A 23767-nucleotide genomic window follows, 5' to 3' on the forward strand; every position below is an offset into this window, starting at 1 on the left:
AGGTTTAAAATGTAGCACAGTATGGTAATGTAGTGATTCTTACAGGCTATATGTAAATGCTATAAGATTTTTATGTTGTACTAGATTAATTAGTGAGAATCAGAATATTCAACACAGAAGATGATTTATTGTATTGTAACGAGAACTTCGCTCTCTTAGCTCTTAGCTCTTGCCCCTCTTGCCTCTTAGCTCTTACCCAGTTCATTCTCTTACCCCCTTTTACTCTCTCACCCTCTCATCCTCTCTCCCCCTCTCTTCTCTCGGGCCTGCTCCAGCTGTGGCTGGCAGCTCCCAGCAGGGCCCTGCACCCAGGCCCTTTGCAATAAACCGCAAGTTCCAGATCTGGCTTCAGAGATCTCTCGTCTCCATCCAGCCCAACCGTGCCATTCCCCAACACTCTGACACCTGACCACTCTGCCAGGAAAATTTTCTTTCCCAATCTCCAACCTGAGCCTGCCCTGGTGCAATTTAATTACAGATTCCCAGAATCCCTGGGTTGGAAGAGACCTTCAAGACCATCGAGTCCAGCCCAGCCCCAACTGAACCCTGGCCCCCAGTGCCACATCCAGGCTCTGTTAAACACACCCAGGGATGGGGACTCCACCACCTCCCCGGGCAGCCATTCCAGAACTTTCTCGCCCTTGCTGGAAAAACCCTTTCCCTGCTCTCCAACCTGTGTTTCCCTTGGTGCAGCTTGAGGCTGTGTGCTCTGGGTGTGTCAGCGCTGCTGCAGACAGAGCCCAGCCCCAGGTGAGCACAGGCACCTTTCAGGAGCTGTGCAGAGCAATGGGGGCAGCCCTGAGTCTCCTTTTCTCCAGGCCGAGCACCCCCAGCTCCCTCAGGGCTTCCTCACAGGGTTTGTGTTCCCTCTTCAGCCTCATTGGCCCCTCTGGACGTGCTCAAACATCTCAAGGTCCTTCCTAAATCTGAGGCCATTTCCTCTCCTCGTTTCCCTTGGGACAACAGAGCCCAACCCTCCCTCAGTGCTCCTCCTCTCAGGGAGCTGTGCAGAGCAATTCACAGAATTCACAAAATTCACAGAATTCCCAGAATCCCTGGGTTGGAAGAGACCTTCAAGACCATCGAGTCCAACCCAGCCCCAACAGCCCAACTGAACCCTGGCCCCCAGTGCCACATCCAGGCCTTGTTAAACACACCCAGGGATGGGGACTCCACCACCTCCCCGGGCAGCCATTCCAGAATTTTTTCACTCTTTCTGTGAAAACTTTTTCCTATTATCCAATCTATAAAGAGGTCAGTGAGGTCCCCCCTGGGCCTCCTCCTCTCCAGACTGAGCTGCTGAGTACAGGGAGCCAAATTCTGATCTTTCTCCCCATAATCAGCCCCACTCCTCTCTTGTGGCACAAAGTCCCTCTCAATGGGGTTCTGTCACGAGGAGTCCAAGATTTTGGCTCACTAAAATCAGCAGCAGCAGCAACAAGAGGGAGAAGTGAGGGAAAAGCTGTAACTTTCAAATCCAACCCATCCTGTAGATCAGAGACCTTTGGATTCAGAGAACAACAAAGAAATCAGATTTAAATCGTGATAAAATCCAAACACAGAGAAAGTTGTATTTGCCTTTGTATCTACCAAGAAAGGGGGCAGAGGGGACAAAGGGTGACATAAATCCCTGGGTGATGGTTTGTGGCTCTTCTGAATTCTCTGATCTAGCTCAGATGGTCACCAGGACTTGCAAAATTGGAGATTTTATACCTATAACATCTCTAATAAAGAATGTGCTGCATTGTGCCAGGCAGAATGAAAAAAGGACTTAAAAATCATAATAATGAAGGATGTGCTGAAGAATTCATTGATGGATCTTAAAGCAAGACAGATTTTATTCACTAAAAATGTGCTGTGGGGTGTTTCTCTTTTCCATCAAGGAAAAGTTAATTACAAAGTTCTGGGGTTCAATATTCTCTGTACATTTTTAGAGTATGAAGTGATAAATCCAGTAGTTGTTGACTACTGTTAATTATGTGTTTGAGCATGCCAAAATAATTTTCTGGGCCAGTTTAGTAATATGTCAATAATTTCTGTCTCCTTGAATCTAAAATTCCCCTAAAATCACAAAAATTATTTTAGAAATGAGGTGACCTTGTAGAAAAGGCAAAATAGAGACCAAAAAAATAACCTCAAAAACCAACCAAAGGAACCATTCCCCAGTAGAAAATTTTAAATTATCCAGAGGTGCTAGACGTCTCATTCCTGTCTGATAATGAAAAATTTGTCTTTCAGAGACCTGAACAGTGGGAAACAAAGGGAAATTACCCTATGACAGCTTTCTTTGTAGACAAAGAATTGGTAGCTCCTAATGGGCAGGTGTCCCCATTAGAATAAAACATTAATTAATGCCCTGGCTGGCAGGCTCAGCTGGGGAAAACATGGCTAAATGAGCCTGGAAACTGGAGCGCCTTCTGGGCTGGTAATTGCATGTCCTCACATTTATTGTAATTTGGGATGTGATTTTCCAATTGGATCCAAATCACTGAAAGGCTCTGGTTGTGGGGACAGCACACAGGGATAATGATTCTATTAAAACACTCAGAGCCTGATTTCTAAAGAAATCAGCACTGCAGTTGGGATCAGGGAACTTTTGGTAGCTTGGAAAATTTGGACTCATCATCATTTTAGTGTAAAAATTGCCAAGAAGGAATTGTGTGAAAGGCACAAAGTGATGGTGATGTGGGCACAAGAGCAGCATCAAATTTTAAATGAACAATTTTGATAAAAACTTGAATGCAGGCATATGAAAGAGGGGGAAAGTTTTGTTTCCTTTCATGAAGAAAAAAAGGAAGAAATCAGCAATTAATTATTTTTCTGGGAGTTACATCAGCAACTTTGTTTAGAAGTAGAATGAAATGTACAACTTAAAAATTGAATTATAAGGTTTCTGGATAAGTTGAAGGTGAGTTGAATGTTTCAACAGAACAGTTTGTCAGCAAGAATGGAAGGATATGGAAAGGGCAGGTGCGATTAAAGCAGGTCCTCAGAAGGGTTGGATGAAGACTTCCAAGGATGTAACTGTGAAAGGCCAAAGGCAGGGACACCTTCCACTGTCCCAGGCTGCTCCAAGAAAAAATCCAACCTGGTCTTGGGCACTGCCAGGGATCCAGGGGCTGCCACAGCTGCTCTGGGAATTCCATCCCAGCCCCTGCCCAACCTGAGAGGGAAGGATTTTTTCCCAATATCCCATCTAACCCAACAATTTTTCAGTGTGGAGCCATTCCCTGTGTGCTGTCCCTGCATCCCCTGGCCATTGTCTCTCTCCAGCTTTCCTGGGGCTCCTCCAGGCCCTGCAAGGCCACCCTGAGCTCAGCCCAAAGCTTCTCCTGTGCAGGTGAGCAATGCCAGCTGTGCCAGCCTTTCCTGCCAGCAGAGCTGCTCCAGCCCTCTGCTCATCCTGCTGTTCTTTATCTTTTTTTTTTAACATTTTTTTCCTATGAAACCTTTTACATCCATGTTTCCCACCAGCATCAAATTAATAATTACATAGCAAATAATTTAGCAAAGTGACAATCATCCAGGTCTGAGGAATTGCATTATCAGCCTTGATTTCAGAGGGTGGATAGAAAAACAAAGGTATCTTATTACTAATAAAGTCAGAAAAGGAGATTTCTCTTCAGTACAATGCAAACGATTTTAATACTTTAATTTGGGGGTTTTTAACCACCACAGAAGAGCCTGGAAGGAATTTGGAGCTGTAAGCCCTGCACTGAGGCATCTCTGTCTTGCTCTGGCACATCCAGCAGAGCTCCATGAAGATGGAGAATGGTTCTGCCTGCACATAATTTCACAGTCAGGATGTACCTGCCTGGCTTGGATCACATCCTGCAGGTTCTGCAGCTGAAATTGTGCTGGAAAGATCCACTAAAAAAGGGAAAGAGGTGAAAAATTGTCCATAAAGCTGCACATCCAGGCTTTGCAAAGAAAAACAGTTCCATGGAATGGTTTGGAAAGCCTGGAACCGATCTCTTCTAGTACAAATGCCCAGGAGCAGAGCTTTGAATTTTTCAAAACAAACAAGAAGAAATTTTAATTAAAAGGCATCGAGGAATGGCAAAATATCTTACCTAAATCTTGCTCCAGTTTTCAGTGAGTAAAGATTAATTTACCCTTAAATCACACAGAGTTTTCTGAAGTGTTAAACATCTGAGAATTATGCAGCAGACATTAAAATCAAGTCAAGCTGCAAAACTCAGGAGATTTTTGTGCATCGCATCCAGCCTGCAGAGTGGTAGAACACTTCTGTTAATAGGACAGCACGAGAATGGTTGGGTGCTCATCATTTTATTAACCAGGTTTGCACACAACTGAATGAATTCTGAGCATAACCTAGAATTTGGGGAGGAGAAAAGATGGCATTACAATAGGAAATAAGAGGGATTTTTGAAAATGGAGAGACAAATTAAGCACTCCTTCTGATTGCATTTACTCTTGATTAAAATTTCACAAATCAGCTCTCAGGGAATGTAATTCTGACTAATATTGAGCTCCCTCATAATTTTAAAATGCAGGAGACAATGGAGCTTGTGCTGGATTTGGGTTTGCATGGCAAGGTTTTGGTGAACTGCAGGGGTGGCTCCTCTGAGGAGCTGCCAGAAACCTCCCCCATCTCTGTTTGTTGTCTGCAATGGAATAAAATGCTTTATTTCCATTTGAGCACATAATTTCTCCCTTTACAAGATTGCAGCTATGAATATTTTATCATTATTAACACTTAATAAGATTAAAAGCAGCAGCAGTGGCCAGCTCTGTGAGCTGACCTTTAATCAGTGGCATATGCATTATTTTGGAGGTGTTGAAACTCAGGAAGGACTCGAGCTAGCACAGTTTGAAACATCTCCATTACAGAGCACTGTGTCTGAAGCACACTCTGCACAGTGGAAGTGCCATCAGCTGCACTGCCTGGAGAACACACAGATTTGCTGTAAATCTTTAGTCTGACTCACCCAGAGCTTGTCTGGAAACTCCAGTTAAAATACATCCTTAAAATACATCCCAATCCCCCAGACACACACAGTACAAAACCTGCTGAGGTGAAGAGCTGCGGCAGGAACAGCACCAGGACAAGGCCCCTGCAGGATAATTGACTTGTTGACAGGGATTGTGGCTTCCTGAGGCTCCCTGGGGATCTCCAGGCAGCCTCTCACTGTGCTGAGCTGGCATTCCCTCACAGGGAGCAGCCCTTGGGGCTGCTTTGGACAGGAAATGTGGATTCTGTCTCTATCCTCAGCTGATGGCAAGCAGGAGGAGCTTGGTCTGAAAACCAGGAGAGCCATAGGGCAATGAATTTCACCCTGTTCTGCTTTTTTATCAGTGGACATCTCACATTTCTCTGTCATTTACAATAAAATTCATCCCTATCTATGATTTAATATATTATACTTACTGTATATCAGCAGCTGGGGTGATTTCCCAGCTGCAGAGCTGCCCCAGCGCAGGGAGGAGCTGGAGCTGCTGCAGAGAGCCCAGAGGAGGCTCCAGGATGAGCAGAGGGATGGAGCAGCTCTGCTGGCAGGAAAGGCTGGCACAGCTGGCATTGCTCACCTGCACAGGAGAAGCTTTGGGCTGAGCTCAGGGTGGCCTTGCAGGGCCTGGAGGAGCCCCAGGAAAGCTGGAGAGAGACAATGGCCAGGGGATGCAGGGACAGCACACAGGGAATTGTTGAGTTTGTGAGGGTCTCCAGGACAAGGGAAGAGATGAGAATCTGACTCCATGTTCTCAGAAGGCTGATTTATTCTTTTATGATATTATATTAAAAGAATACTGTACTAAAACTATATTAAAGAAAGAGAAAGGATACAGACAGAAAGCTCAACAAGAATGATAATGAAAACCTCGTGACTGACTCCTCACAGCTGGCTGTGATTGGTCATTAATTAAAAACAATTCACATGAAACCAATCAAATCTGTTGGTAAACAATCTGCAGCCACATTCCAAAGCAGCAAAACAGGGAGAAGCCAATGAGATAATATTGTTTTTTTCTCTGAGGTTTCTCATCTTCCCAGGAAAAGAAATCCTGGGCAAGGGGATTTTTCCATAAAATATGACAGTGACAGGGAATGGCTCACAGTGCCAGAGGGCAGGGCTGGATGGGATCTTGGCAATGAGGAATTGTTCCCTGGCAGGGTGGGCAGGGCTGGGATGGAATTCCATCCCTGGATCCCTGGCAGTGCCCAAGGCCAGGTTGGACACTGGGGCTGGGAGCAGCCTGGGACAGTGGGAGGTGTCCCTGCCATGGCAGGGGTGGGATGAGATGATCTTTAGGGTCCTTCCAACCCAAACCTCTCAGTGATTCCATGAGTTAGGCAGGTCCAAGCCTGGCTGATGTCATTTATCAGCCCAAGAACCTGAACACTTCATGTCATCAGGCGTCAAACTCTTCTCAACAAAATAATAATCCAGAATTTGGGGTGAGGGAGAATGGACAGGGGCCAAAAGCAGAGGGAAGTTGTGGATTCCACATCCCTGGAAGCATCCAAGGCCAGGTTGGACACTGGGGCTTGGAGCCGCCTGGGACAGTGGAAGGTGTCCCTGCCATGGCAGGGGTGGCACTGGGTGGGCTTTAAGTTCCCTTTCAACCCACCCCATTCTGGGATTCTGCAATAATTCCTTGCAGACATTGATGACTAAAATATCTCCTCATCCTGAAGTGAGGAGGTGACAGAGCCCCGGGGTTCAGGCAGAGCAGCCCCTGCCCCGAGGCTGCTCAGGGAGGATAATCCCATGTGTGGGTCTGGGGGCACAGAGGGAGGATGCTCCCTGTGACAGCTCCTTCCACACCTGCTCCTCTGGGAGCGTGGGAGTGTGAAGAGAGGCAGGGGAGAGGTGAGGGATAAAGTTAGATGGAGAAAAAAGGAAAAGAGAGACTGTTTTAGGAAAGGTGAGTGGCTGGGTAAGACAAGAGAGACGGAAATGAAGAGGCTGTTATGAAAATTAATCCATAAACATCAGAGGTTTATGTCCAAAAAGGAGACAGAGGAGTTTTTTTACTTTATTGGAATAAAGGGAGAGGCCATGGGGCATTCCCCTGGGGTCTCTCAGATTTTTGGAGGACACAGCCTCCTTTTTATCCCAATTTCCTGGCTGCTTTTCCCTTCCCTCTTTCCCCATTGGGCGAGGCACTTGAGAGGTTCAGACTTCCCAATACCCCTGATACCAAAGATTTCCCTCTAATGTATAACCCTCCCTTTTAATTTTTAATTCTTATGGAATTTAGGAGTTTTTCTTCCTCATTGTTTCTTTCATCTTTCAATGTCTAATTTCGTTTACCAGCAAACCTAAAGTTTATTTGTAAAAGCAAATCTCTTTTTCCATCCATCAATCGGTGGAATCCTTCCCATTGTTTCTTTTATCTCCCAGTGCTGGTTTTATATCCCAGCAGATCCACAGCTTGTTTGTAAAGACAAATCCACAATTCCTCTCAAGGCTGAAGGTGGGGGAGAGGAGAACAGGAGGGGAGAGGTGGGAGCAAACCCTTGGTTCGGCACAAGGATCACAATAACTCTGGGATTTCAGCGTGAAGTGGCCTCACACCCCTGCCTTACCCATTTAACACATATTTAATCAGCTCAACTCCATCCTTAATGAGCTGAGCACTTCCCCTGGGGATTCCTGTGCTTTTTCCTGGATAATTCCCCTGTGGAGGTGCTGGTTTCCCTCTATTGGGGCTACAGGGAACCCAAAAACCCCACTTAGACCCTGGACCCAAATTTTCACTGGGCTGAACTTAGGGAAATGAACCCCAAGGCTGTGTCCAAATATCCACCATTGCACCATTTCTGCTGCAGATCCTATTATTGCCTTCTTCAGCTCTGAAAAGTTAATGGTGAAGATAAACCAAAAGCTGCTTCAGCAGTGACTCAGCATTTCTCTTTTTTATTACTTTTCTCAGTTTGGCCCAAAAAGATCTGCACCAGCAACCAAAAATTTGATTTTCTCTCAGGGAGTAGTAAATGGGAGGTATTTTCAGGTATTTTTCAGTAGGACGGGGAGGTATATTATCATTATTAGCATTCTTGCATTCATCTGACACATTACTTGTTCTTTTCCAACATCTCCTATCTTTTGAAGATTTTCTTCTTTTTTTTTTTTTTGAGATAGATTTAACAACAAAAGGCTGCTAAAATTGGAAACTGTGTGAGACACTTTGGTATTATTCAATCAGAGCCAAACCTGACACTGCAGACAGTTCTTGTTTAAGAATTTTCATTGAGGGAACATGATCACAGCACAAAACAAAGAAAAATGTCAGCTCCCCTTGTCCTGTGTTCATCATTTCAGTCTCACCTGAAATAGGTTCAGGTTTGAGATGTTTGATCTGCTCTGTGTAGTTATGAGTTATTTTTACAATGCATCAAGGCAAGTAATAAACAGAACTTCTTTTATTAGATCATTAGTCTCTTAAATAGTTTAAATAATGGTTTCTAGATTAGTTCAGGTAATGCTTCTACCTAATTTTTTTCATCAGAAATCCTCAGTGTGTAAATATTCTTAAAGCGATTCTTATTGAAATCTGGAATTTAATGCTACAAGAATACAAGCAACCAGTTGAGACTTTCCCTTTGGGGGGAACAGAAGCAATGAGCCCATAAAAAACCCTACATATGCATTATTAACAGCTGAAAAGGTTGGATAAGCATTTTTAAGTCTCTTTTCTATAGGGAATCTCCTCTTTTGGGTTTCTACCAACTCTTTTTTTAAAACAGAGTAGCTGCTGTTATCTCAAGGTAACTTACATTTCTCCTATTGCAATTCAGAATATATTCATGATTTATGGCCTAAAAAGAAAAACAGCAGTTTCTTAAGAGTTTGATCCAAAGGTCTGTGCATTGGTAAGAACATTTCCCCTGAAAATAGAGCTTTTCAGCATGCATTAACTGCTCACAGCCACCCCACCTGCAGCCTGCAGATTTCCATGGCAGAGCACACACAAGATTATCCACTCTGCCTTGAAGACCTTTTGCTGAGATGTAATTTATGCTGGTTTGTCCAAGCCTAAGTAAAAAAGCTTTCAAACCTTCTCAGTGTAAGCATCCCTGCCTCACTTTGTTGCCAGGATATTCTCCTTGATTTCCAGGGAGAACTTACACTTGCTGAATTTCACAGTGCAGGCAGGAAACGCTGGCTGGAAGACTGAAATCCTCCACTGCAATTACCTGCATCCATAATTTGTCAGAACATCCAAGCTGAGCTTCTCAAAAGCAGGCAGAACACGCCAGCTTGTTGGCTGGAAAACACAGGAGTGGAAGCTCTCATGGTGTTCAGTCATTGTCTTGTAATAGATGTGGTTTTTTTACTGGAATCTGAGGGAATCAAATAAATCTTTTGACTCCCTGTGGGATTTTTGTAGTGGGAGAGGAAAATTCAGCCTCTAGAGCAAAGGAACTAAAAAAATGTAACTGCCTTTAATCATGTAATCACACCACAACATTGCTTTGGTCCCACTGTGCTCCTGTAGGTACCCAAATTTATTTATTTTATTAACCTAAGCCAGAATTGTTGCTAAAATGATCTGCATCTCCTGACACTGTCACCCCTGTGAGTTAAGGATACTCAAATTCCTGCAGCTCTGAGGTTTCACTGCCAAAGGCAGGGTTTTTTAATAAGTTTTCAGTTTCATGTTCTCTGCAATAGAATTTTATAGCCTAAAATTGTGAAGTTCTTCAGGTTAAGTAAAACTGAAAACCTGAGACTTGCTACAGCTTAGATCTTACTTCAAATGTCAAAACCATAAAGTCTGTCTCTCTCTCTCGCTCTTTTTTCCATAGATATGAATATTCTCTCTCCTGTAAATGCTCTTTTTCTTTTCTCCTTATCTTGTTCAAATTTTACTTTATTTATTCATGGCCTGGCAGATACAAGAGCATTAGTAACTGTTCCTGTTTACTGCACAGCAGATAGTAACATTAATCTGCTGATTCTGCTCCTAAAAGGATTTCCTACACTCAGAAGCACCACACACCATCCCCACTGTTTAATATGTGAATATTTGTTCCTCCTACTTAGAGAATGACACTGCATTTGCAATGGCTCTAACCCACAATTCTGTGAGCTTTGTCCCTTGAGTCTGAGGGGACCTGACAAGCTCCTCTAGAACTGCTGCTTGATTTTCTGCTTGGAAAAAACCAGAGATTTTTCCACCCCTATTTCACAGACCAAGTGTGAATGATGAGTAAGTTCACCAAAAATTATGAGAAATGTAAAAAATCCTCTCAATTCTAGAACCCAGGGAAATAAATTCAGTTCCTCCTGCTGCTAATGCAAATTTCCTCCATGTAAGACATCTTAGAGCTCCTGAGAGTGTTTTGTGAGGTCTGAACACATTAATGAGCCCAAGTCACCCCTGCTGCTCCATAACCCCGGTGAACCCAGCTCAGGCACTCCCTCCTTGAACTCTGCTCACTCCATCTATTCAAATATTGTATTTTAAGCTCATTCCAGCTGATGCAAATTGAAATCACCTCTTGTGCCAAGCACAGGATATTCCTATAAAACACATTCTGAGCCATTCAAGTGCTGGGATCACTGCAAGGGAGTGCAGATTAGTGCTCAGCTTTGAGGCTGAGGATGAAGCCAATTTGCTGGAGATCACACAGTGCTGGGGCCTGCATGAAATTTTCTTTATAGGCCCTGCCCTAACACTTAATTTTGGAAAACCAGAAAAAAGAAAAAGCAGTTGGGACCAACCTCCTTTCTTGGGATAGGCAAGACAGAAAAGGAAAAATAAACAAGATGTGCATTATTTCTTATTTTGGGATGGGGAGGCAGAAAAAGCAACTCCCACAGGCTTAGGCAGGCCTTGCATGAAGCTTGAATTCTAGTAATAGTAAAATAATGCAATAACACAGAGTATCTCATTGTTCAGGGCCCTAAAGATGGGCTATTAAGCTATTTTTTCCCCTTTGTTGGATATGTTTGCAGATAGAAATTGAAGTTCCTACGGCGTTTTTCCAAAGGAAGAGCTCCAGCTCCTTCCAACAATCCCTCTCCACCTAAAATAAGCCCTGATTTTGAGAACTGAGTGTAGGCTATTGCTGGAATGAATAGCACATAATGAGAGCTGCATTTGCCTACACACCATCTCCCTAGAACCTGTGTCTAATTCATTACTGCAAAGCATTTGGAGATGTCACGAGGAGGAAAGACACTCCATAAAATTAAATTCTATTATTCTCACTTAATAATGTTTCCAACATGAAACCGTTTTCGTGTAGTTGGAAAAGTAATTGAAGATATCCCAAGACAGATTACTCCAAGCTAAAATTTCCAAAAAGGTTCTTCTTTGCTTCTTGCTCATTGAATTTGTACTTAGTGACTGGGGAGCTATTGCCTTCAAGGATGTGTCAATTGAATTACCAGGGATTTGCTACTTCAAAAGTAAGAAAGCTTCAGAAAATTATGTGTAATGGATATAATGGATGTGAGCTCTGATCCACAGCTGATGAAATACTGTCAGAAATTTGAGCCAAAGTTTTGGATTACCTCAGCAGATTCCTGGTGTGTTGGTGAATGTCAGCACTTCAGAAGTACGAGAGATGTTTTAGCCATGCAGGAAACAAAGAAAAACCTTCAGAGGGATAGTGACAGGCTGGAGAGATGGGCAGAGAACTGTCTGAAGCTCAACCAGGGCAAAATCAGGGTCCTGCACCTGGGAATAAATAACTCCAGGCACCAGCACAGGCTGGGGTTGACCTGCTGGAGAAGCATGGGAGTCCTGAGGGACACTGAGCTGTCCCTGGGCCAGCAGAATGTCCTGGGGGCATTGGGATGGGCATTGCCAGCAGGTCAGGGCTGACCCTGCCCCTGTGCCCAGCCCTGGGGGCACCTCTGGCTGCCGTGCCCAGCTCTGGCTCCTCAGCACAGCAGGGCCAGGAGCTCCTGGAGCTGAGCAAGGGCCTGGAGCAGCTCCGTGCCCAGGAAAGGCTGAGGGAGCTGGGGCTGCTCAGCCTGGAGAGGAGCCCAGGGAGAGAGAGGGGCCTCGGCCCTGCCTGGGTCTGCCTGGCCCTGTGTCTGTCCCTGTGGCTGTCCCTGTGTCTGGCCCTGTGTCTGTCCCTGGCTGTCCCAGGAGCAGGGAGCTCATTCTGCCCCTGCACTGGGCACTGCTGAGGGCACACCTGTAGTGCTGTGCCCAGCTCTGGCCCCTCAGTTTGGGAAGGACCTTGGGACACTGAGCACATCCAGAGGAGGCACTGAGGCTGGAGAGGGGCTGGGAACACAAACCCTGTGAGGAAGCCCTGAGGGAGCTGGGGGTGCTCGGCCTGGAGAAAAGGAGACTCAGGGCTGTCCCCATCACTCTGCACAGCTCCTCAAAGGGGCCTGTGCTCACCTGGGGCTGGGCTCTTTCTGCAGCAGCACTGACACAACCAGAGCACACAGCCTCAAGCTGCACCAAGGGAAACACAGGTTGGAGAGCAGGGAAAGGGTTTTTCCAGCAAGGGCGAGAAAGTTCTGGAATGGCTGCCCAGGGAGGTGGTGGAGTCCCCATCCCTGGGTGTGTTTAACAGAGCCTGGATGTGGCACTGGGGGCCAGGGTTCAGTTGAGCTGTTGGGGCTGGGCTGGACTCCATGGTCTTGAAGGTCTCTTCCAACCCTGTGGTTCTGGGATTCTGGGAATTCTGGGAATTCTGGGTGTCCCTGGTGTCCCTGTGTCTGTCCCTGTGTCTGTCCCTGGCTGTCCCTGTGCCTGTCCCTGTGTCTGTCCCTGTGTGCAGGAGCTCAGAGCAGGCCCAGGCTCTGCTCCAGGCCCAGCAATGGCCCCAGAGCCACGGGCAGGGCCTGAGCCCAGCAATTCCCCTCACAGGAGGCACAACTTCTGCCCTGGGCAGTGCCCAGCCCTGAGCAGACACCAGAGGGGCTCTGGGGGCTCCTCCTGGGGACATTCCAGAGCCACCTGGACCCAGCCCTGTGCCCTGCGCTCTGGGATGGCCCTGCTGGAGCAGGGAGGTGGCACCAGGGACCCTCTGTGGTCCCTGACCCATCCTGTGACCCAGTGAAAATAAATATAATGGTCTCATTAATCAGTGCCAGCTGAAGCCAACAGCCACTGGAGAGGTAGTTTCAGGATGTGCCCTTGTCCTTCCATTAGAAAAATCACAAGGATTTCATGCCCTGTCCTGTCTGAGAATATTCCATTATGAGACAAGTGACCTGGCAACTCAATGTTTTGATTCCCATCTGGAATTTGATTCAATCTTCTCCTGCTTGACATTGAAAATGTTATTTTTGTGCTGCCTGGTTGGCACTTCTGACGTCTTCTTGTACCCCTCTGACAGAAGCATGGCAGAGTCTGCAGCACAGGCTGTCAGACAAGGAGAGTTTTATCCAAAAGTTCCTGATTTTCTTTGGCTGAGATGGGAAAGAGTGACGTGAGGGCCTCACTTTCTGTGCTGTCCCTTTAAGCCTATAAATGTTGCAACAACATGACAATAATTAGAGATTAAATTCAGTGCAAGGCAGGACATCACAGCCTCAGATATTGCAGGACTGGACAACCACTCTTTGGTCTGAAGGAAGTTGATAGAAAGGAAATAGCTTTAAAATAAGAAAGAAAACATTAGAAAACAAGTTTGCATCTTCTTTCTTACACCCTCAATTGAATGAAAGACCTCACAAACAATGCAAAAAGTACAAAGCAGCATTTTAAATGGCTCTTTTTGCTAGTTGAAGTTATGATGCTTCACTTAATTTAAATTTCACACATCCCTCCTTGCACCACAACATTGCCTATTGCTGGCACTTTGGAAAGTTCACATCATTTCGAGTATGAAAAGCAGAATTTGCTGCTTTTCAGGCACCCAGAAGTTAGTAACCATGTGAGACATCCACACACAACAGGAGCAGGGTCTGGCTCTCCTGCTCCTCTGAGTTTTGAGAAGATTTGGGTTCTTCACCTCAGAGCAGGCACTGGCAGCAAGAGCCCCATGGATTCAAAATTCCCTGCAGAAATCACTCGGTGCTGACTACAGAGCTATGAAAAACCTGAAATAGGAGCATCACTGTGCTGGGAGAGATAAAAAATGAGTCCTCCTTTTCTTGATGTGTTTTCTGAGGTGGCAATTCTTGTTTACCCAGCAATCTCCAGAGGAAATACAACAGTCAGCCCTTAAAGGCAACTCCTGTCCTGAAATGAAACACGGTGTTGTTTGCTTTTTTTTATATCTTGTTTCGTTTTGTTGTTTGCTTTTTTTGTTGTCTTGTTTTGTGGTTTGGATTTGGGGCTCTTTTTTGAAGGCAGCAAATCTCACTCTGCTGTCAGCCCATGTTCAAACTCACATCTGCTAGAATCAGGAACAAAAGTATGTTTTAATGTTTGATTCTCCCCCAAGTTAATCTGCTAGAACTCATTCTGTCAGAGAGGTTGGAATTCCTTCTTCATCTGCCATCAAAAAACAAATTTCTTAGAGGTGTTCTAGCTCCCTTCAAATATTCCATTTTGAAGAAACAGATCAGTGGAAAAATTTTCCTAATTTCCAGATCTTCATGGGTGTATGTGTTAACATCCTCATGATCGTTAGAGAAAGGACAAAATTTTATATAATAAATTCATAGAGTCTAAAATTCATTGATAACAGTGCCAAAGGTTAAAATATTTTTAATAAAAGTATCTGCAAATTAGATGTAATTTAAAAACTTTCTGTATTCAGAAATTGGATGCATACAAACATACTTTTATCTGCTAAAGAAGGAAGACCAGAACTTCAGTAGTCCTGGGCATTTCTTTCACTTTTAAGAAAAGTCAAAAAAACTCAAAAACTTCTAAATTTGTCCTTTGATGTTATATTTAATAATATACTTTTATATTTAATAATATAATTTTACTTTTAAATGAAATGTCATTCATGTCTCCTTTGTCATGAGACTTCATCATTAGTAAAATGTATTTAATATTAAGCAAGAGGAAAGTAATATTTAATATCAATTTGTTATTAGTGTAATAAATCCAGCCCTCCATCTCCAGGGCTCAAATTGATCTTTCCCAACTGCTCACTGCTGATAAAGTCTGAGTTCTGTAGCAAAAGGAGGTGTTTTAAGGTCACATTATAAATCACCACAGACACAAATTCCTGATGGTTTTCAGAGTGCTGTTCTTTCCTTTGATGATTAATGCCATGCAAAAAAAACTTTCATAGAGGACCTTTATTTTGTAAAAGAGCTACACTCTTGTGCTACTTCTTTCTTCCTTCCTTTTTTTTTTTTTTTTTTTTGCTTTCATAGCAAAGCATGAATCTGATGCTGGATTCTACATTATCAGCATGGCTTAGGGCATTGTCCTCACTCAGATCCAGGACATAACCTTAAACCTCTCTTTTAATATAAAATGCTCTCAGGGGTGCAAGAATGCAGTGCAAGCAGTGGATTGTTTGGTGTAGAAAATATTTCTTGAGGTTTTTGTGCCAGATAAAAGCCAGGACTGGGATAAGGTGTTTAGGAGAGAGGAGAGGCTGTGAGGGGAAGCTGAGGGAGCTGGAAGGGGCTGCAGAATCCCTGAGGAGCTGGAAGGGGCTGCAGAATCCCTGAGGAGCTGGAAGGGGCTGAGGCTGGAGCAAAGGAGGCTCAGGGGCCCTTGTGGCTCTGCACAAGGCCCTGCCAGGAGGGCACAGCCGGGGGGGTCGGGCTCTGCTGCCAGGGAACAGGGACAGGAGCAGAGGGAGCGGCCTCAGGCTGGGCCAGGGCAGGCTCAGCTGGGACAGCAGCAGCAATTTGCCCATGGAAAGGGAGCTCAGGCCTTGGCAGGGGCTGCCCAGGGAGCTTTGCAGTGCCCATCCCTGCAGGTGTCCCCTGGAGGTGGCACTGAGTGCTCTGCGCTGGGGACAAGGTGCCCATGGGGCAAATCTTGGCCTCAGTGACCTTGCAGAGCCTTTCCAACCTCAGGGATTCTGGAATTCTGAAGTTGAGGTGGACAGACCTCAGGTCCTCTAGAGTTAGGAAATGATCCCGCCCTTGAGCAGCCTGGCACCCCTGCAGCAGGGTCTGCTCATGTCACACCCAAAGGGCCTTGGAAAATCACATTGTCCTGCCGAACAGCACCTGGCAGGGACAATTCGTTGCAAATGGAACACAAGCCCTGTGAGGAAGACCTGAGGGAGCTGGGGATGCTCGGCTTGGAGAAAAGGAGACTCAGGGCTGTCCCCATCACTCTCACAGCTCCTGAAAGGTGCCTGTGCTCACCTGGGGCTGGGCTCTTTCTGCAGCAGCGCTGACACACCCAGAGCACACAGCCTCGAGCTGCACCAAGGGAAATACAGGTTGGAGAGCAGGGAAAAGGTTTTTGCAGCAAGGGTGAGAAAGTTCTGGAACGGCTGCCCGGGGAGGGGGTGGAGTCCCCACCCCTGGGTGTGTTTAACAAAGCCGGGATGTGGCACTGGGGGCCAGGGTTCAGTTGGGGCTGGGCTGGACTCAATGGTCTGGAAGGTCTCTTCCAACCCAGGGATTCTGTGAATTTTGTGAATTCTGTGAATTCTCAACCTGTGCCTTTCCCTGATGCCGTTGTTAGCACAGACCCAGTCAAAGGGAGATGTCACCACACTGACTCCTGTCCCCAGCCACTCCAGCAGCTCCTGAAGGTCACCAAAACCCTGCCCCTTGTCCCAGAGCTGAGATAAGGAGCTTCTGTTTGGGGATGCTGCCCAATAAAGTCATATTTTGGTGGAAATTTTCTTCCTTACTGAGGTTTTTGAGGAAAAAAGAGCTGAGATCTACTCACCCATGGCCCAGGAGAGCCACTGTCACAGCCTTGACACAGGTGGAAGGGTGGGGAGGTGAGGAGTCACAGAGGGGTCACAACAGCCCCACCACATCCTCCCAAAACCACTTAATTGGAGTTTCAAGGGCTTTGCAGTTTTCATTCAGCCCAAACTTTGCCTCTGAAATCAGGAGATTGGGCCCAGCCTCCACTGCTCTGGCTGAACTGTGCTTTGGACATTGGATTTTCACTCAAGGACATCTTGAGTGACCAAGCCTCTGTCTCAGCTACAAATGTCTGAAATGAAAAAAAATGAAATTAAAAGACAATAATGCAAGGAACAAGAGACAAAGACCAGGAGTTTTCCCTCATGTATCTCAGTTCATCTCAGCATCAGCCCAGTGCCACACCACACACCCCAGCTCCCATAGAAAATCTATTTATTTCCAAATAAGTGCTTTTTTCCTGAAGTGTAAGAGGCTTGTGGGTTGCTCTTCTGTCAGGAAGGCCCAACACACTGGAGTATGTTAGCAGAGAGTGAAAAACAGGGGAGGGTTTCCTCCTCTGTTATCACTTTGATTGAATAATTTCAATTTCTCCAGCTAGATGCACACAGATAAATAAATACAAGCTTCACACTTCATAGTAGGAAAAATTGAGAAATTACAAGGAAAAACAACCCACAGAGGTTCAGGATATTTAGGAGTGAAGTTAAATCCCTAAATAAAATAGAAATATATAATGGCTGAATGTCCTCCCCTCACATTGCCACTTGCACTCCGGTGTATTTCTATTTCTCTTTTACATATATATATATATATTTGTTTTTCATTTTGTCTGTTCCCCCAGGAGAAGCCCCAAAGAGAAACAGAGATGGCCAAATTGACAGAGTCGATGAGTGAGTACAAATAGGAAGTTCAACCACTTTCTTTTTCCATCTGTCCCCCTCCCTCTCATAAAGCCACAAACCCAGAACGCAGTGCTTGCATCCAGGGATCTCATTCAGCCCTGCCTTCACTTCCAAATTCATCATAAATCATTCCACTCCTAAAAAAAAATAAAGCAAAAGAAAATAGGAATCCCCAGAACAAGGGCTGCTATTTTCTTCATGCACTGCTTAAATCACATCTATTTGGGCTTAAATCCAGCAAAGAACCTGCTCCATGTTTGAGTTTATAAGCCTGAGGGAGTTTTTTTAAATAGAATGTAACTAATTGTGGATTTAATAAGTGCTTAATTTACTTGATTCATGTGTTCCTTTACAAGCTTACAGAAGGTCACTCTAAATCCAGTGCAATTATTCAGGATTGTTGCCTGTGCCACATTCAGCCAGCAGGAATTATGGCCAGAGATGTATCTGGAAAGCTTTCAGTTGGTTTCTCTGGTTTGTGAGGGGTTTATGTTGTCTTAAATGTGTGTCCAGTAATAAACAGTTTGTATTTTTGCCATATTTTGGGATCTAGGTAATGGAGCAGTGGCTGTAAGCTTTTGTAGCAGAGAGATTCAGGCTGGATAATTCATCAGTGGACACAATCTGGAGACCATTTAGGGTGAAATCCTGATTAGTGTTGTCTTAAATGTGTGCCCAGCAATAAGTACTTTGTATTTTTGCCATATTTTGGATCTAGGTAATGGAGCAGTGCTTTTGTATCAGAGGGATTCAGGCTGGATAATTTATTTGTGGACAAAATCTGGGGACCATTTAGGGTGAAATCCTGGTAGACCACTGCCTCTTACCCAAAATTTATCAGCTCCAAAGCTCATGGAAGCTTAAATGGGACTCAAAGGGGAGAAATATTTCACTCTGCTTAACCAGAGACTACACAAAGACAGAAACACAGGTATGCACGACTTGTTTATATCAGAAATTTCTGTCCAGTTACTTTTTTCTGCTTCTGTACAGAACTTGCTCCTAGGGCAGCACTTCCCTGACTTTTTATTCTCCCAAACCCTTTATTGCCTTTTGAAATCATTCCCTGTATCTCCTTACCCATGTAATCACTGGGCAGAGCCACCACTACAAACTATAAAAAATTATTTCAATATCAGAAACAGCCAATCCCACAAAAAGGTGCAGCAGGCCTGGGAGATCTCAAAGATCTTCTTGTTCCAACCCTTCTCCCAAGGGTGGTGGGCAGGGCTGGGATGGAATTCCCAGAGCAGCTGTGGCTGCCCCTGGATCCCTGGCAGTGCCCAAGGCCAGGTTGGACACTGGGGCTGGAGCAGCCTGGGACAGTGGAAGTGTCCATGATGGCACTGGATGAGTTTCAAGGTCACTTCCAACCTAAACTATTCTGGGATTCTCTAATTTTATATTTCTGTAGTATATATAAAAACTATAAATACATGTATAAATAAATATAAGTATTTCTCCATGGTGCAGCCAAGCCGGGGTGGTAACAGAGGAAATCACAAAATTACAGCTTAGCAAGGCCCAGAAAAGGACACAGTGCCACCGTGGCCACAGCTCTCTTCACAGAGAGCAGCAGACACAACTCTCTCCCACTCCTCCTGGGAAAGGCAGTGAGAACCTCGGAGAAGAGAAAGCAATTCTTATCTCTATTCACTGCTCCTGTTGTTTTTGCACGTGTGGAATGGGAATTGTTTACCCAAAGTGATTTGGTTCATTGGACACTGGTGAAGGTTGTTTGAATTTCTTGGCCTGTTGGTACAAAGCTGTGTCTTGGCTCTCTCAGACAGTCACAGATTTTTCTTTAGTATTCTTTAGTATAATATTCTTTAGTGTAGTAGTATGTATTCTTTAGTATGTAATTTACTATTAGTGTAATATAATTTATTATTTTATCCCTTTAATCCCTGTGGATGTTCAGTGTCACTCCTGGAAGCATCCCAGGCCCCCATCAGGTGCTGCTGGATGTTGGATTGATGTGTAATTATGTCCAAAGGAGGAACCTCTTATCAAAGGTGGGAGCAGATAAATAATATCTCCCCTGTTCATTACGGAGTTGCTGTGCTTTGCACAACCCTTCTGAAACAAGGTGAAGGAATATTGCCAAAAAGTGTTAGGGGAAAGCAATCAGACCTCTGAGTGCTCTGAGGAGCCAGAGGAGAGGCCCAGAACACTTTGTAACTGATTGGGAAACACCAAAAATTCCCTATGCAGTTCCTTCAGTGTGTTTGTCCTGCCAATTATTTAATCTGACTTAACTTTGAGACAGATGATGCTTAAAAGGTTTACTGCTGCCTTGTGTGAGGATTTTTTCGTACTTCATGCAAGGCTTTTTTGAAATTTTCAGATCATTTCATGGCATTTTAAAATATTTTTAATAAATCCTAGACAGTGTTACAAGGTGTAAATAAAATTCTTATTTTAAAGCTGGTGCAGAGTAAAATGAGATAAATGGACCTCTGACTTGGACTGCAGGACCTTTTTCTTGGAACTGAGAAAATACAGAAGGGCACTCAAGGCCTGAGAGGGTTTCAGAGACCTGGAGAAATGGCTTGGTCATGGTACCAATATAACAGAATTATTACTTGCTTTCCTCTTTCACCCAAGAGCTGCTCTGCTCTCTTCCCTCTGTTCTTTGCACAGCCCCAGGAAAAATCAATCCCCTTCCCTGCACTGCTGTGTATTTTCTCTCTCTCAGAACACCCTGCTGAAGTTGCCAAGCACTGCTCACTGCCCCTTCTCCTCCAGAAAGATTTTCTGGATGTTTCTGCACTACTCCAAGCCCCTGGACCTGAGATTCACATCACACCACACACCAAGAGGGAGACTGAGGGAACACTGATGCAGAGGTTGCTCCAAGGCTGGTTTTTTTTTGTTTGTTTGTTTGTTTTTTTGGTTTTGTTTTTTTTTTTTTGCCAGCAGGAATAAGTCTGTATTTTTGTCACATTTTGCATTTCCATCCTCAGAGGCTCTGTCATGTTGAAGGGAACATTGGTAAGGAAAAATTGCATTGTTGTTATTTTCTGCCCTCTTTCCACAGAACTTTTATGGTGATGGAAAGAGATGAGGTATCACGACAGAGCCCTGTACTTGAGATCTGTTTTCCTTGAAAGTTTAAAAAAAAAAAAAAAAAGTGAGGGGGAAAATCATTTTAATACAACAGTTAAAGTACAAACTAGCAAGAAATGTTCTGCTAATTTTTTCAGGATAGTCCCTAAGAGCTGATACAGAAGCAGAAATGAATACCAAATAACACCACTCTTTGCCTCAAGTTATTATTTTACAACTCTTGCACAGAATTAATAGAAAGCCACCACAGTTACACTGAGCTCCAGGGAGCTGTCCAAGAATTCCTTTATAATGCCTTAAAATCCATGTGCATTTTAAAATTTCTTTATAGCTTGAATTAGTCAATTTTCCTCATATAACCTCAGAATACTTAAAAGCTGAGCACATCCAGGAAGCCAAGAATGAAATTATTTTCCTTGCAACTTTTGTTTTCTTCTTTCCCTGTTGTTCTCGAGCTCCCCATGCCCCAGCGATCATTTTTAACCCAAATGCCATCACCCTCCCTGCAAATGGCTAAAGCCCAGCAGGGAAGGTAGGAGAGCAAATATTTAACAGCAGAGGAAGGAATCAAATAAAAAAAAATTTTAAAAAGTTTATTTAGAGAAACATCCACTACAGAACTCTCCAGTCCTCAGGAATGATCCTCACTGGGAATGTTTTGTGGAATGAGCACTACAAGGCGTTTAGTGAGTAGCCAAATATGTTGGTGTCTTTAAGAAAAGTCATTTTGAGGCTGTCAGAGTTCTCAGCTTTGCAGGAATGTGGATCTGGTGTGCCACGAGCAGAGGGAAGTTGCTCCGGGCTGGGAAGGGATGGGAAATGGGCAGGGTGGGTGTCTGGCACTGCCATCCAGCTCAGATCTGCTCCCCCAGCAGGGACTGAGCAGGGACCAGCTCTGTCTGCTCTGCTGCCCAGCCACTCCACACACACACCCGCCCGAGGACAGCCAGAGGCACCAGAGCTGCTTTTAAATAAGGTTCTTCCTTCATTTGTTACAAAAATGTGAGCTCCAAATGTCCGCGGATGTATTTCCAAGTGATGAATACTGAGACCTCAGATGACTCCAGATAAAATCTTTTGAATTATAGATACCATGAATTTTACTCATGGAAGGTAGAAAGAGTATAAACAAACCTGAAGGAATTTCAGGAGCAGACAAACCCCAGGAGAGAGTTGGTTTATCATGAAGTGCTTTTCCCTAAAGGTTTCTTTTTCTTGTCTTCAGTGTCTGAGCCTGAAGTGTCCCTATTGCTCTCTCAGACTTGTAGGGAGAATTTATCAAGAGAAAAAAATGTTTCTGCTTTGAGTTACTTGAAAGTCCTAGCATTTCCAGATTTACATGTGCCAGGGATTATATATTATATATAATAATATAATATATTAATTATAATAATATAACATAATATTTATATATAATATATAAAATACATCATAATATAATATAGTAATTATATTATATAATAAAATAATGTAGCATTATAATGTTATGTTATGTTATGTTATATTATATTATATTATATTATTACATTACATTACATTACATTACATTACATTACATTACATAACATTATGCTATACTAAAACTATATTAAAGAAAGATAAAGGATACATCAGAAGGCTTAACAAGAATGAATAATAAAAACTCATGACTGACTCCTCAGAGTCCAACAGAGCTGATGGTGATTGGTCATTAAGTAAAAATAATTCCCCAGAAACCAATCAAACCTGTTGGTAAACAATCTCCAGCCACATTCCAAAGCAGCAAAACAGGGAGAAGCAAATGAGATAAAATTGTTTTTTCTCTGAGCTGATCCTCAAGCCTTTCATCCCCTCACTCCAGAGCCCTGATTATTCACTCTCAGAAAGCACTGCTCAGGACAAACTTCTAGTTCAACATTTTACGCTGGTATCAAGTGCCACCCATTTGTTACAAAGTGCAAAATTCAGCATCAAAAACTCCAAAACACTTGGAAAACTTATTCAAAAAAGACATTTGCCTGTGCTTGAGGGAGTCATTTATTTTGAAAATATCCAGATATCCTCTGGTTATCCCGTTTTTTTTAATTGTGCCAAGTGCAGAATAGGAAGGCTGGTTTTCCCACAATGTGCATTTTCCTTATCTCATGTTCTGTTGTTACAGTTATTACCGGGGAAGTTTTGTACCAAATATTAAGCTACAGATGGAAGTGATACATCTAATTATTGTTGATTCAATACTGTTTAAGTAGGTTGATAACATTTATTTCCAACTTAACTCCCTAAATCTTTGGTCAAATTTGAATGACAAGTAACCAGAATATGTATGATTTTATTATTGTTGTGGTTTTGCTTGTTTCAGCAGAAATCAGCTGATGCATACAATCAAAAGTACCGAAAGAACACTGCTGTTATTAAACGAAAAAACAGTTTATTCTTTGAGGCAAAGGTCAGGTTTGAGGAAAGAATGAAATTTTAAAGCAGGAATTCATTATGCAGGACAGCAAGAATTTGATTGTCTCAGTGATGCACTGACATGGGCCTAGAAGAGCTGTGAACTTATTTGTGCAATAATTAACAAAGGAAACTTGTCTTAGGCAGGAAGATGAGTGACAGCTTTTCCAGTCCTGGGTATATAACATTGTGAAGAGCATTTTCTTGGCATTCTCTGAGCTTTTAAGGGTCTTATCTTTACCTTTTCTCTGCAAGTGTGAAGGACAAAAAATTGGTCCCTTTTTTTTTCCCCAAATGAAAACCTAGAATCTCACAAAGTCATTTGATTCTAGAAGCTTGGATTTTTCAAAAACATATTAAATTTTGATAGCACTGCTAATATTCCTTGGCTAAGCTAAAAATCTTTGTGAAAATTAAATTCCAAATCTCAGGGATGAGATAACCAAGAGCTGAATTATGAATGAAGTAAAAATTTCTGGTTTTCTAGTTAGGAGCAGTGATTGCATAAAAGCTACACTGGACTTCTCCTTGAAATAAAGTATTTCGTGTTCCTTCCACTTTTATATATATTTTCCTTTCTTTTTATTAGCTCCAGGTCACCCATTGCTAAATCACCCACTTCTAAAATAGAGGCTGCAGTCAGGCTGCCACTATTTCACAATTCTCAAT

General features: G+C 43.6%; 1 protein-coding gene across 2 annotated transcripts in view; it reads left to right on the forward strand.

Annotated features, from left to right (window-relative positions):
• KCNJ6 (potassium inwardly rectifying channel subfamily J member 6) overlaps window positions 1–23767 on the forward strand; it is a 168671-nt gene that overhangs the window by 41652 nt on the left and 103252 nt on the right. Inside the window, exon 2 of one of the 2 annotated variants that reach the window (XM_054290022.1) lies at window positions 17539–17587. The exons of the other annotated variant lie outside the window; for it this stretch is intronic. Within the exon in view, the coding sequence (XP_054145997.1) occupies window positions 17563–17587 (25 nt within the window). The 5' untranslated portion in view covers window positions 17539–17562. The remainder of the gene's footprint in view (window positions 1–17538; window positions 17588–23767) is intronic. 2 annotated transcript variants of the gene reach the window in all.

This window comes from Melozone crissalis, unplaced genomic scaffold (genome assembly GCF_028551555.1).
Source record: "Melozone crissalis strain CALT ecotype California unplaced genomic scaffold, PUWL_Pcris_2 ptg000075l_1, whole genome shotgun sequence".
In the NCBI taxonomy this organism is placed as follows: Eukaryota; Metazoa; Chordata; class Aves; order Passeriformes; family Passerellidae; genus Melozone; species Melozone crissalis.